This window comes from Sorex fumeus, unplaced genomic scaffold (genome assembly GCF_029834395.1).
Source record: "Sorex fumeus unplaced genomic scaffold, SorFum_2.1 ptg000018l, whole genome shotgun sequence".
NCBI classification, from domain to species: domain Eukaryota; kingdom Metazoa; phylum Chordata; class Mammalia; order Eulipotyphla; family Soricidae; genus Sorex; species Sorex fumeus.
This window is the reverse complement of record NW_026606075.1, coordinates 30,083,458-30,097,932: the sequence shown is the minus strand read 5'-3', so window position 1 is coordinate 30,097,932 and position 14,475 is coordinate 30,083,458. Positions and strand designations below refer to the sequence as shown.

Genomic DNA, 14,475 nt, shown 5'->3' with positions numbered 1-14,475 from the left:
CTCATCTTGGATCATCAGTTAATAGAGTTAAGAGAGTTTTACATTATGACTCTTTGCCTCAGTACTTTGCTTTCATCTGTAGACAAATTCTTTTTATTTTCTGGGTTTTTTTTTGGGCCACACCCAGCAGTGCTCGGGGGTAACTCCTGACTCTGCACTCAGGAATTACTCCTGCTGGTGCTCAGGGGACCGTATGGGGTGCTGGCAACTGATTCTGGGTTGGCTGTGTGCAAGGCATACACTCTATGTGCTGTACCGTCTCTCTGGCCACTTTAGACATTCTATCTAACCATACTTTTTTCAAATAAAAAATTCAAGTCACACATAAAAAATTATCATTTATTTTTTAAATGTATTAAAAAAAACTCAATGTACTAACAAAGTTACAATGTACAAATGTGCTCAACCGTGATTTTGACAGATGGGAGTCTTCTGCACTACATGCGACCCTGAGCTCCTGAATAATTCACATTTCCACCGTTCAGTCACTCCAAGACATTATGCCCTGGAAATACCTGACTGGTCACTTAAGCGTGAGTCACATACAATGAGAGGAATGCAGACGATCGTGCACTGAAGAGGAGGCATGCTTGCTCCCATCACCCAGGTGCGCCTTGCTGCCATCCTCCTTGGGGGAGAACTCTTCCTGAATCGGAAAGAAAGCCGGGCTAGAGTCAGTTTAGAAATTTAAAAACTATTTTCCAAAGGTTATTAAGAGAAAATGCGTAAAACATGTTCCTTATAAAATGAAATGACAAGAAAAACAAGCTAATATAAAGACATCCTAATTCCAATTTTGTGAGACAAATAATGGAGAGCAATGTGAAATTTATCTGGAAAACAAAATGGGCAGGAATACTAGGCTGGAAAAAGCACTTGCCTATTAAAGAGTATTACACAAATTGCCTATAAAAATTTAAAAAGTAAAGTTTAACAAAGTGATGATAGATCTACATTTACTAGATTTAAAGACGGCTTTTTGGGGGGCTGGAGAGTGAGCACAGCAGGTAGGATGTTTGCTTTCCACATGGTCCACCCAAGTTCGATCCCCAGCATCCCATATGGTACTCCAAGCACCACCTGGAGTGATTCCTGACCGCACAGCCAGCAGTTAAGCCCCGAGTATCACTTATGGCCCTAAAACCAAAACCCCAAACATCAGTAATGTAATTTAGGCTGGAAAGGATAGTAAGCAAGGAGCCAGGAGAATGGTCTGGCGCAGCAGTGTGTAACCCAAAAATCAAAATCAGAACAAAATAAAACTTGAATTGAGTGCAAATAATCTAATCCATTAATGAAATGAGTAATTCCACTCTTAACCTTCTGAACGCCACAGGAAATGAAACCTGAACACCCAGGTATGGTTCAAACATTGAAAGACAAAAAAAAAGGAAAGAAAGAAAAATGGTATTCACTGCAATGTTATCTATCCAGAATGCTGAATGTTCTAAATACTGGCATAACACACAGCAACTGAACTAAAGAAGTGTAAAACCATTAAAAACACAATGTTAGGAATTTATAGGCACTAAAGTCAGCATGTAGCTGACTCCGTTTCAATCCCTGGTACCACAAATGACTGAGCACCACACCATCCAAAAAAAAATTTTTTTCCGTACCTACACCAACAAATATTTGTGAGATAATTTTTTGGTAACATGCAAATTCTATTAGGGAGGAGAAGATGAGCCCTTTATCAAGCTGTCTCAGGTCCAAAATGTCTTTATGATGTTTTCCATACTTTTTAATACTTTATCATTTGAACATTTTAGCATTTGATTTCTACAAACTAAACAATTCAGACAAAAGGGTAATTATGACAATGGCATACTTACTCTTTAATTGAAATGGGAAGACCTTCCTTCTTTTTGATTTTGTTTGAAACCCTACGAAGAAAGCAAGAATTTTTTAAAAAAAGGCACACTTTGTATAATTTGTGTAACATAAAGGCAGGACCATAGTGTTTCATAAGACATTTTTACCAGCTCTTTACCAAAACATCAAGAATTAAGTTTATAGCCTTTGACTCTGCATTAGAGATGCCAGAATATGCAGGATTTTAAAATGCACTACAATATGCTTAGTAATACAAGAATTATTAAAATTTTAAGGAGAGTGTATTTTTTAATTTTCTAACCCTTTAGATATATGATATTCATCCGCATTTTAGTCACCCACACAAAACAAAATCACAGAAGCACCTACCTGTCAGGAAAAGATTCTGAGTGGTAACTTACCATATAGTAACCAGTGTGATAGCCGCTCATATACCACGAGATCAACATACTGCCCAGTGCCTCAGCATCCTCAAAAGACTCAGGACATATGGGAGGTGGTGGGGGAATTAGCTGGAAATGCAGAAAGAAAAACTTTATTATTATTATTATTATTGCTTTTTGGGTCACACCCAGTGATGCACAGGGGCTACTCCTGGCTCTGCACTCAGGAATTACCCATGGCGGTGCTCAGGGACCATATGGGATGCTGGGAATCGAACCCGAGTTGGCCGTGTGGAAGGCAAACAGCCTATCTGCTGTGCTATCACTCCAGCCCCAGAAAGAAATATTTTAAAGAGAGTAAATGGAACTATGAAGTACAGAGAGCCATTTTACACAGAGAATACTGGATGTCAGTTCTCTTTCCCCATATTCCGTGTCATTTCCCAAGTGAGAATTTTAAAACATGGGGCAAGTGAAATAGTACAGGGGTTAAGGCACTTGTTTTATATTTTGATCCCCGGCATCGTATATGGTCACTTGAGCACTACCAGGAGAAAACTCTGAGAACCCAACCAGGACCTGAGCTCTGCCGTTTGTCAGTCTCCCCTGCCAAATAAATAATAAAACACAAAGCCACTTAAGGTTGCAGATCTGATTCAATGATAGTGCACATGCCTGGCATGGGTGAGACCCTCAGTCTAATCCAGGTACTACCCCGAAGTCCAGAACAAGCCAAAAAACTTGACATTAGAAGGATACCAACCAATAACAAGAGGGGTCAAGAATGGCGAATGGGGCCTCCAGGCCCCCTGAGCACTGCCAAAGATGCTCTCCTCCCCTCCTGCCTCAAAAGAAATTCCTGTGAATAGGAGATACCTCTCTGAGGAATGATACACAACATCTGCCAGGAAGTGGGTAGGCAACAGAGGTCTCAGTTTGGGTGATATAAGGACTGAGCCTGGGAAACAAAGCATAACAAAAAAAGGAAGGGGGGAGTGGAGTGATAGGACTGTGGGGAAAGCACTTGCCTTTCAAGTGTCCAATCCAGGTTCAATTCCTGGCACTCCACATCATGGTTTTCTGAGCCCGCTGGGAGTAACCCTGAGCACAGAACAAGGGGGAAGTCCTAAGCGCAGCTGGGAGGGGTCTAAAAGCCAATAAAACAGCTTGAGGGAGCGTGAGAAATAGTACAAGGCTGAGGCACTCACCCAGCGTACAGCTGTACAACTGCGGTCCCAACTCTGGCCTGAAGCCCAGCACCACACAGCACATGGTCTCCCACTGACAGTCTCCCAAACTCATCAGGTGCAGGTCTGAGTGCAGAGCCAGGAGAGGCCCCAAACAAAAATAGAGCTTGAGCTTTAGTTTTGGGTGTTTGGGCCACACCCAACAGTGCTGCCCTCATATACCTTGCTCCGTGCTCAGATATCACTCCTGGTGGGCTCAGAGGACCACACAGGATGCAGGAGATCAAACTTGGGTCAGCAGCGTGCAACAGAAATGCCCTACCCTTTTTACTCTCTCTGATCCCAGAGCTTGAGGGTTAAACTTTTTTACCTGTTATAATCAACTTCCAGGGGGTGTTAAGAAATCTTTTTTTCCTCTCCCTGGAAAGAGGACAGTCAAATAAGGCAGGTCACAGTAGTCTAGGAACCTCTGATCTAAATGATAGTTCCTAGGCAACTAAATTTTGCTAAACCTCAAAATAAATGTAAAAGTCAAATTTCATCAGAATCCTTTTACACTTACTGGTGGTCCAGAAGGAAGTGGAGGCATCCAGCAGGAGAGGAAGTGTGGTGGCAGTGGAGGTGGCGGGGGACCACTGAACTTCATACCTGGCTGCAAAACACATTTTATCGATTGAATTTTTGTTCTGGCCACACCAAGCAGTGCTCAGGGCTTCCTCCTGGCTTTCTGAACTCAGGGATTGCTGTTGGTGGGGCTCAGGGAACATATGGGATATGGGAAATTAAATCCAGGGCAGTCAACTGCAACCAAAGTAAAACACACACACACACACACACACACACACACACACACATATTTTGTATGTGTGTATGTGTATATATTTGTTTTTTCAGTTACACCTGATGTCAGGGGTTATTTCTAGCTCTGCATTCAGTGATCACTCCTGGCAGGGCTCGGGACAACATGGGCTGCTGGGGATTGAAACTAAGTCAGCTCTGTGCCCTGCAAGTGCCCTACCCCCTATACTATCTTTCCAGCTGTGAAAACATTTTAAAAATAAATTAACAGACCAATTTCAGCATGAAAGCAGAAAAATGATCAATGCCCAGTGTAATTGTGTCCAGGATGATACACAAATTATGTAATACAAAATAAAGAATTTCATGTACTAAATAAATAAGTCGAGTCAAATAGACCCAGAAGTCTAAATTGTTCTCATTTTTCTTATAGACATCCGTGGAATAGAATCCAAGAATTTCTTATTACCAAATGAGTTACAGAACGAATATTTAGCAAGGTACTTCAATCATAAAAGATCCCATCTCTAGGCTGGAAAACTGGTTCCAAAAAACCAGTGGAGTATGTGTTCTGTATGCAGCAGCTGCAGGCTCAATCCCACAATCCTTTGAGCATGAGGCTCAGAGTATCCCAGAGGAATGCTAGATATGACCCTCAAGCCCCACCCCCAATAACAAAAAAAGACCATGTCCCTTAATTTTACTAAGTTAATTATGTAATTTTTTACAAACCTTTTTGGTTGCACAAACAGACTTAAGAGTATATTGGAAAACTGATAAATCTCTAATGAAAAAAAATTAGTCCCGGGTCCAGTAATATGTGATTACATATCTAAGTTCAATCATTCTAGAAACTACATAAACCTTGATAAGAAACCTATTATAGGCCTGGGGATATTGTTAGGGATAGAACTCTTTCTTTAAATATAAAGCCCCTGGTTTGATCCCTGGCACAAGAGTGGTGGTGGATGGGAGGGGGACACTGAAAAATTGAAAAAAATTTAAAGAGCTTTTGATGAGCATTGCTTGATGCTTAAAAAAAAAAAAAGGAAGAAAATTGCACAAGTACCATAGCTTCCAGTAAATAAAGTATTTATGCAAAAGAACTAGACCCTACTTGGGTCACATGACACATAACCTGTAATAAAAACTTTAAAACTTTTAAGTTCAACCATGTACAAAAGTAAGATCAAAATGGATTAAAGACCTCAACATCAGACCGGAATCCATAAGGAACGTTGAAGGCAAAGTCGGCAAAACCTTCCATGACATTGAAGCTAACGGTGTCTTCCAGGATGTCACGCCACTGGCTAAGTAAGTGAAAACAGAGATAGACAAATAGGACTATCTTAAACTAAGAAGCTTCTGCACCTCAAAAGAAACAGTGACCAAAATACAAAGACAGTCCACAGAATGGGAAAGGATATTCGCCAAATACACATCCGACAAGAGGTTGATATCAAGGATATACAAGGTACTGGTTGAACTCCACAAGAAGAAAACATCCAACCCTATCAGAAAATGGGGCGACGAAATTAACAGAAACTTCCACAAAGATGAAATTCGAATGGCTAAAAGACACATGAGAAAATGCTCTACATCATTAATCATCAGGGAGATGCAGATCAAAACCACAATGAGATATCATTGCACAGCACAAATACTGGCCCACATCCAAAAGAACAAAAGAAACTGGTGCTGGCGTGGATGTGGCGAGAAAGGGACCCTCCTTCACTGCTGGTGGGAGTGCTGACTGGTTCAGCCCTTTTGAAAAACAGTATGGATGATTCTTAAAAAATTAGCAATTGATCTCCCATTTGACCCGGCAACACCACTCCTGGGAATATATCCCAGAGAGGCAAAAATGTATAGTCGAAGTGACATCTGCTCTTGTTTGTTCATTGCAGCACTCTTTACAATAGCCAGAAACTGGAAGAAACCTGAATGCCCACGAACAGATGACTGGTTAAAGAAACTTTGGTACATCTACACAATGGAGTACTGTGCAGCTGTTAGAAAAGATGAAATCATGAAATTTACATATAAGTGGTACTACATGGAAAGTATAATGCTAAGTGAAATGAGTCGGAAAGAGAGGGACAGACATAGAAAGACTGCTTTCATCTGGGGAACATAAAGTAACAAAATAGGAGAGTAACACCCAAGAGTGACCGAGATTAGTACCAGGAGGTTTGCTCCATGGCTTGGAGGCCAGCCACACATACTAGGGGAAAAGGGAGCGCAGATAAAGAAGGGAACACCAAACAAAGGGTATTGGGAGGATCCTCCCAGGATGGGAGAAGCATGCTGAAAGTAGACTATAGACCAAACATGATTGCCACTCAATGCCTCTTTTGCAAACGATAGCACCCAAAAGAAGAGAGAAAACAAAGGGGAATGCCCTGCCACAGAGGCAGGGTGGGATGGGGGGATGGGGGGTGGGAGGAATACTGGGACCCGTGGTGGTGGAAAATGGGCACTGGTGGAGGGACGGGTATTTGATCATTGTATAAACAGATACCATTGGGCTACGCTAGCACGCAACCGGGATGAATGGAGACGTTACTGGCACCCGCTCGAATAAATCGATGAATAACGGGGATTAAGTGATTAACTGATAAGTGATAATTGAAACCCAAGCACAGAGATCTGTAGGTCTACAACTGTACCTCATGGTGTTTCACTAATAAAAATTAAAAAATAAAATATGAAAAAAAATAAACAAAACAAAAAAGTTCATGTTCTTAAAACCAAAAGAAACACAAAAATATTAGTATAGTGGGTAGGGCCCTTGCCTTGCATGCAGCTAACCAGGGTTCCATCACTGGCACTTCATAAGGCTCCTGAGCCTGCCAGGAACTCATCCTGCGCACTGCTGGGTGGGACCCATGTATCCCTCCCCACAAACAACAACAAACAACATTTACACTTAACAAAAGTAACCTGGGAGTTCTTTACCATTTATTCATAATAACTATGAATACTGTGCTCTCAAGTTTTGCTCATCTCATCCAAGTGACATGCGAAATAAGAGCTTATCAGCAGTGGACAATATGTATATCTTCAGCTTAAATTTATTTAAACTCTTAGCCTAAAACCTAATATTCCCCAAAAGCAGTGCGAAGGTCATGAGAAACAATTCTGCAACACCATCATATTCTTTTTAAAGATTTCTCAAGTGTATATTTATCTCTACAGAGAGCTACAAAAGTTTCATGGGAAAAGCTTGCAGTCACTCAATGGAGGGTATGACTGTTGATACACCATTAACAGTTTCTCGAGAAGCCTTTTCTGGGTAGACTCTACCTTTCCTGGTCCTGGTCGTGGCCCCAGCCCTGGCCCTGGCCCTGGCATGGGGGGTGGTGGAGGAAGAAACGCGTTCCATGGAGCAGCTTTTGACTTGATGTGATTGGGTTTATTTCCAGGAGATCTGGAGGAGTTCTCACTTTCATCTGTTGAAATTTGACTTTCATTTTCATTCTTTAAAAAGAAAAGACACGTGCATTTTATATAAAGGTGTCATTAAGAAACAGCTCGTGTCAACGGGTCAAACTGACCATTCAGTTTCTCATCTAACTCTCCCTCCATGGCTCCCAGTGCTCTGTGGCCTTACCTCCGTGGCATTCTGTTCTGCAGGGGGTGCAACGTCACAGGTGGGGGTTAGGAGATCAGACAGATTCTGTTCCTCTCTGTTTCCATAGCCAGTGTAAACCACAACACAGGTCTCCCTCTTGAAATCAATGGAGGCGATGGTAGCTGGGTAAACGCAGCCATCCTCGGACCAAACGGCAGTACATTTATCACCAACTTTCCACTGGTTAGAAAGAATCAAAGACACACATAATTCTTCCAAAGAACTTGATCTACAATTTTGTTCTAACAGGACAAGGACGGGGGGCAGGGAAGAGAGTCTTCAGGTAACTGGCTGGGATGGGCAAAGGATGCAGTACTATATCTCAGGGCTAAAAACACGAATTCCAATATACACAGAATCCTTCCCTTTACTTAATAAAGCCCCCAATTTGTCATATAATTTCTGCTATTTATAAACCATGAACAAGTTTCTTAAGTCTCTGAGTCTTATTTTTTCCTCATCTGTGAAGTGGATATAACAGAATCTACCTCAGCTATTTGTTGTGAAGAAAAGAAAAAAAGAAACGTGTGACAAGCATCCAGCATCGTGACCCGACAAAGAGCAAGTGCTGGGCAAATCCTCACTTCCCCTTCATGACCATCAAACGAACAGGATTCAAGAGACTAGTCTCAACAAATTTTAGTATCCAGGTCCATGCTAGAAACAGAAATCCTTCTACGCTGAACTTCTGGCTCCTGATACTGAGTAGGACACCCATTTCTTAGTTCAGGAAATCAAATGCCGCCGGTCAGTTTGAGCCCTCTGAACTCCTTCCTAACAGCACTGCCCCCACACCCAAGTTGTCTAGCCCCTCCCCGATAAAGTTATCATTCACCTGCATTCCTTACATCTTTATTAACATCTGTATTCCCAAACAATGAAGGATCTGACAGCTGTCTTAGAAAATTAGAATCAAAGCAAAAGCAAGCACAGTATTATTAAGTTTAAAGATATGTCATATAATAAGGATAATTACAAACAGTCTTTTGAAATTAAATCTCAGGATTTAAAATAACTTGTATCGGGGCTGGAGCAACAGCACAGTGGGTAGGGTGGTTGTCTTGAACGAGGCCAATCCGGGTTCGATTCCCAGCATCTCATATGGTCCCCTGAGCACCGCCAGGGAGTAATTCCTGAGTGCAGAGCCAGGAGTAACCCCTGTGCTTTGCTGGGTGTGACGCAAAAAGCAAAAAGAAATAAAATAACCTGTTTCGAAGGAGTTGTAGCATTCTTCTTCTGGCCTTTATTCTTCTTAGGTTTTCTTTTAGGTGTGTTTTTTGGTTTATCTGAAGATTCAGAAATATCACCATTCTTTAAAGCAAGCTGTGAAAATATAAACAAAAGCATCATATTAGAAAGTTCTAGGGACTGGGGCAATAATACAGCAGGCAGGGTACTGGCCTTGCATGTGACCTACCTGGGTTTGATCCCTGGCATCCCATATGGTCCCCGAAACCCCGCCAGGAGTGATCCCTGAGCACAGAGTCAGGAATAACCCCCGAGCACCGCTGCGTATGACGCCCAAACCAAAAAAAGGAAAAAAGAAATCAGAATGGGGCTGGAGTCTTGTTTTAATTAATGCCTCACAACGATGGTATTATGTGATCTCCAACCATCATCAGGGAAGCAACCTCAATTAAAAAAAATTGTTAAGTGCTGTGGCCAGAATGACAGTACAGTGGGTAGGGTCTTAACGCATGCCTGACCTGGGCTGACCCCCAGCATCCCATATAGTCCCCCAAGCTCCAATGGGAGTGATTCCTGAGTGCAAGGCCAGGAGTGAGCTCTAGGCACTATAGGGCATGGCCCCACAACAAGCAAAATTAAAAAAAAAAATCAATAAATGCTAAAATGGCCCATGTGGCTAAAGCACTTGTTTTGCAAAGTTTGATCTCTGGTGCCACATCAAGTCAGTGCAATCCTGGCAGCTCTGCTGCCTGTGATCCTGAGCACCACAAGTGATTGTGGCCGCACTGTAGCCAGGCATGTAGGAACACTAGGATAGAAAAGATGTTTGAGGGCCAGAGCCATAGTATAGTGCGGAGGGCACTGTGAGACCAGCGAAAAAAATCTGAAGTTCAATCACCAGGTAAGTACAAACAAGGGAGGGAGGAGGGAGGGAAGGGGGGAGGGGGAGAGAGAGAGAGAGAGAGAGAGAGAGAGAGAGAGATCAATGATCAAAGTGCTTTCTTAATATGCAGCAGAGGCCACAACCCTGGTTTGAATCTTGGCACCACATATGGCTGCCTGAGCTCATCCAGGCATCATGGCCTCCATGCACAGAGTCAGGTGTGGCCCAAAACCCAAAAGAAAAAGAAAAAAATAGGAGCATGTGTGAACTCCTACTCATCACAACAACTGGTTACAAGCTGGTCTCAAGAGTCTAACACATCAGATAGTCTTCGCTTCCTCTTCTGCCACTGGCTACAGAAAATGTTCTTTAATCATCATACACTAAGGGCTTTAAAATAATCAAATCTCCTCCCTCTAACTTTCTATAATATTACATTCTGTTGATCAATATTCTTCTTGCTATTCTCTATGCTTTCAATTTTAGACTAGATCCCTGCAATATCCACAATCCCATCATATACTCATCTTTTCTCCTGGTCACCCTGCATTAGTACTTCTGTTCTAAATGAATATTGGTATGTATTTTTACCAACAAATCTATGAAATGCCTTTTGGTGGTCAGGTAAGTCCCATGTGGTGATGCTGGGGGGAACCATTCGATACCAGAAAAAGGGCCTGGGTTCCTGTGTGTAAAGTATATGTTTCAGACCTTTAAGTCATTTCCCCAGCTCCTAGAAATCCTCTTTAAGGAGGGCCTTAATGTCTAGTTCTTGCCACATGCTACAGAATGACTATGGTAAAGAAAAGGACTCTGCCACCTGGTATGGATGTCCACTCTGTGGACCACTGCTGGTCCATTCACTGTGATCAATCAGACAAACTCAGACACTTGGGGAAGCAACGAAGGGGGATCCTCTGCAAAAATCCTATCGGAACCCTAAAATCAAAAGTGCAACCCACCTTAAAAGAATGATGGATATCAACATTCAGAAACACTGGACACTCAGAAAGATTTGAAGGAAAATTAAATCTAACACACATAACACTTCAAAGAGTGCCCAGAACACCGTAAATACTCTTATCAGCATTAATTACCATACTATTGCTAATTTCACCAATACTGTAATTCACCAAAAGCTTGTTAAATGTTCAAGGGCTGGGGGCTATGGTTCAGTGGCAGAGCTACAGTCCTGACCTTGTGAATTCCTAAATTCTATCCTTGGCACTGTCAACACAATTTTCAAAAATTCAGACTTTTGTCAATCTGGATAAAAAGGACTTCCACACTTAGATACAATGTGAAAGCTTTAAAATCAGTTAATGTAGGGGCTGGAGCAGTAGCACAGCGGGTAGGGCGTTTGCCTTGCATGCAGCCAGCCCAGGTTCGATCCCCAGCATCCCATATGGTTCTCTGAGCACCGCCAGGAGTAATTCCTGAGTGCAGAGCCAAGAGTAACCCCTGTGCATCGCCGGGTGTGACCCAAAAAGCAAAACTAAATAAAATCAGTCAACGTTTAAACTTCTACTTAAACTACCTTTGCTTAAAGAATGACATGGATAGGGTTCTAATTTATAAAGGAAAATACCTAATTAAATTGACCTTACCTCTCAATATTCAAACCTGAAAGTGAATAATGTTAGTACCTTACTGTAACTTTGCTATGTTTTTCTTCCAAATGATGAGGATATAAAAAAAAAGAATTAAGCAAACATTTTATACCTTAAATGAAGCCACAGCTTTATCGTAAGCTTTTATCAATGCTGTATCATCCCATATGTCAGAATCATCACTCTGAGGAAGAAAAATAAAAACTGCATTTTAGGGTGGATTTTATTTTTTAAAGGTTTATTAGGTATTGCTAGGAGTCATCTTACTCCAGTCCAAACAAGATGACATCTCTACACTCTCAATGCATGACCTCTCTGAACAGTCGCTTCACTTTCCTGTTCACATTGAAATGTGGCCACTGTAAATGTTTTCTCTCCACCATAGTTCTCCAATTCCTGTACTGGAGGTGGGGAAGGTATCATCCTTGCTCCTCTGTTTCATTTCCAGATGATTATTCCTCCTTTTACCTAAAAAACTCAAAGTTCTGACTTGGTCACTTAGCCCTCATAGTGGACCAATGAACGGTTTCCCCCATCCCTGTTCTTTCCTTGAGGCTTACATCCTAGTACCCTCTCACACCTGGCGTGATTCTTGGTTATTAAAAAGCCTGTATAGAAGCTGACCCGGGTTCCATCCTTGGCACCCATTGAGTCCCCTGAACCTGCCAGGAGTGATCCCTGAGTGCAGAGCCAGGCGTAAGCCCTGCAAATTGCCAGGTGGGGCCGGCCGCACCAAAAAAGAAAAAAAAAAGGCAAATTCATTCTGAACGACTCTAGAGCACAGCTCCACTAATTCTTTCCTTTCCTGGCACCATCACAAGTCTCGTCCTAAGTCTGAGATCTTACCAGCCCACAAACACGCTTCACTGTTTCTCTTACTTGAAAACAGAAAAGTATAATCACTCCTCTCACCACCCCCCCCCATCTACTTATTAGTCAATTTCTCCACCTTCCAGTGGCGGGATGAATCTCCCGGAAGCGCTCGTTTACAAATGCTGCCTCAAATTTCCCCGTTCCCTACTACTGGATCCTCTCCAACAAGATTCCACGCCACCATTTCACCCGGACCGAGCCGCCGACCCTCTCCGGCTTCCACAAACCCGTTTTACGTGCAGTCTTGTGCCCTTTGTCGGTAAAGAAGCGACTTAAGATTTTCTTCGACTGTATTTCCGTACCAAACCTGCTGCCACCGACTTAAAAATGCTCCTGGTGGGCAGGAACTAGCAGCGAAGTCTTAGCACCGCTGCCCGCTGCGCGATCCAGGTTCGTGCCTCACTCGCCGGCTCAGGGTCGCCGAGCGCGCCCCAAGCCCAGAGCGGGCGAACACAGCCCGGCGCGATGCACGCGGCTTCGGTCAACGCCACCGGGGAACCGCGCCGGGAAGGCGGCGTCCGAGCCCGAAGCCCCCGAGCGCGCAGACGAGGGACCCATGTGCCGTGGCCCGCGGCGAGTCCGACGACCAGTTCCTGCCTCCTCGGCCGGGTCAGGTGAGGCCAGAGCCTGGAGCTTCCGCGTGCAGCGGGCGGCGACGCGAAGGCCGCCGAAGCCGCGTCCTCACCTGGCCGGTGCCGCGCCGGAACAGCACGGACTCCGCCTGCTCCCGTCCGCCGCCGCCGCCTCCGCCCATCGCCATGGCTAGCCTGCTGCCGGCGGCGTGGCGCCACTTCCGGCGCTTCCGGTGACGACTTCCGCCGCGCCACCGCTCCGGCGACGGAAGCGCGTGGTGTCTGGGGCCTCCTGGCCGGCCGCTCTGCGGGCGCCTGCGGAGGGTCTTTGTGTCTCTTCGCCAACGCTTTTGGGACGCACCCAGCGGTGGTCAGAGCTGACTCCCGACTCTGCTCAGAGACCAGAGACCACTCCTGGCGAGGGGCCGTATGGGGTGCTGGGGATCGAACCTGAGTTGGCCGGCAAGGCAAACACCCTTCTCGCCATCTCGTACCATCGTTCTGGCCCTGCTCCTCCTTCACAAATTTTTTATCTTGTATTTTTTTGTTTATCAAAAGGTGGTTACACCCACCACCTGGCCCCCTGGCCCCCTGGCGCCGTGTAATCCCATCAACGGCCAAAACTCAGAGACTATAAAATCCAGCTCCTGGAACCATACGGCTGCATTTGCGGCAGCAGGACATCTTATCAGGACATCTTTTTATGACGTCTTACTATCTCATTCCTACTTTGGATAAACTTGCAGGTTATCCAATGTAGCCTGCCCACAGGGCAGAGTCTGGCAAACTCCCCTTGGCGTGGCGTACCAAATATGCCAAATACCAGTAACAATGATGGGTCTCATTCTCCTGAAGAGCCTTGAATATAATCTCAGGGCTAAGATGAAAGAGGCATTACTGGGGCCTGCTGGAGGCAATCGATGACTAACAGGATGATGAATGAATGAATGAATGAATTTTTTTGTTTGTGGAATAATTCAACCAAAATGCCTGGTGTTTATGTTTGTGTATTTGGGGGCCACACCCGGTGGTGCACAGGCCCCTCCTCGCGGTAGGGGGAACTATTCTCTGACCGGCGACCTTGCGGGGCTGTAGATGGAGGCAACAGCCCCGGCCCATTGAATCACGCTCTGCCAGGGCTCGCACATTTAGACAGTTTGTGACCCTAACATTTAGGTAATGTCAATTTTCTCTCTTTCTCTTTTTTTTTTTTTGCTTTTTTGGGCCACATCCAGCGATGCTTGGGGGTTGCTCCTGGCTCCGCACTCAGGAATTACTCCTGGCAGTGCTCGGGGAACCGTATGGGATGCTGGGAGTCAAACCCTTTGACCAAATGCAAGGCCCTGTCCGCTGTGCTATCGCTCCAGCCCCTCGCCCACATCTTTTACGTAACACACTCAGCAGTGCTCACGGTTTACTTCTGCCTTTGCGCTCACCCCAGGCTGGGGATGAAGAAATGCCAGCAGTGCTCAGGTCTTACTCTTGGCCATGCGTACTGGGATCACTGCAGG

At 44.3% G+C, this 14,475-nt stretch overlaps 1 protein-coding gene across 2 annotated transcripts; it reads right to left on the bottom strand.

The window, feature by feature from the left end:
- Positions 1–325: 325 nt before the first annotated feature.
- Positions 326–13,183, bottom strand: LOC130021749 (survival motor neuron protein-like). 2 transcript variants are annotated; one of them, XM_056112542.1, is made up of 9 exons: positions 13,078–13,173; positions 11,632–11,703; positions 9,045–9,161; positions 7,818–8,018; positions 7,511–7,684; positions 3,969–4,058; positions 2,238–2,348; positions 1,836–1,886; positions 326–646 (listed from the first exon to the last, which is right to left on the bottom strand). In XM_056112542.1, the coding sequence occupies exons 1-8, from the start codon at positions 13,150–13,152 to the stop codon at positions 1,839–1,841; spliced, it is 888 nt and encodes a 295-aa protein (XP_055968517.1). In that variant the 5' UTR covers positions 13,153–13,173; the 3' UTR covers positions 326–646; positions 1,836–1,838. The 2 variants fall into 2 exon arrangements, with proteins under 2 accessions (XP_055968517.1, XP_055968518.1); XM_056112543.1 differs by lacking the exon at positions 11,632–11,703 and having other exon boundaries at positions 13,078–13,183.
- Between the last annotated feature and the right edge of the window lie 1,292 nt (positions 13,184–14,475).

Excerpts from the sequence above, each read along its gene's own strand:
- LOC130021749 (XM_056112542.1), bottom strand. The coding sequence starts at position 13,152 with ATGGCGATGGGCGGAGGCGGCGGCGGCGGACGGGAGCAGGCGGAGTCC. Across the intron at positions 9,162-11,631 it reads AAGCTGTGGCTTCATTTAAG|CTTGCTTTAAAGAATGGTGA; the intron begins GTATAAAATGTT and ends ATATTTTCACAG. Across the intron at positions 4,059-7,510 it reads CACGACCAGGACCAGGAAAG|CCAGGTATGAAGTTCAGTGG; the intron begins GTAGAGTCTACC and ends TGTGTTTTGCAG.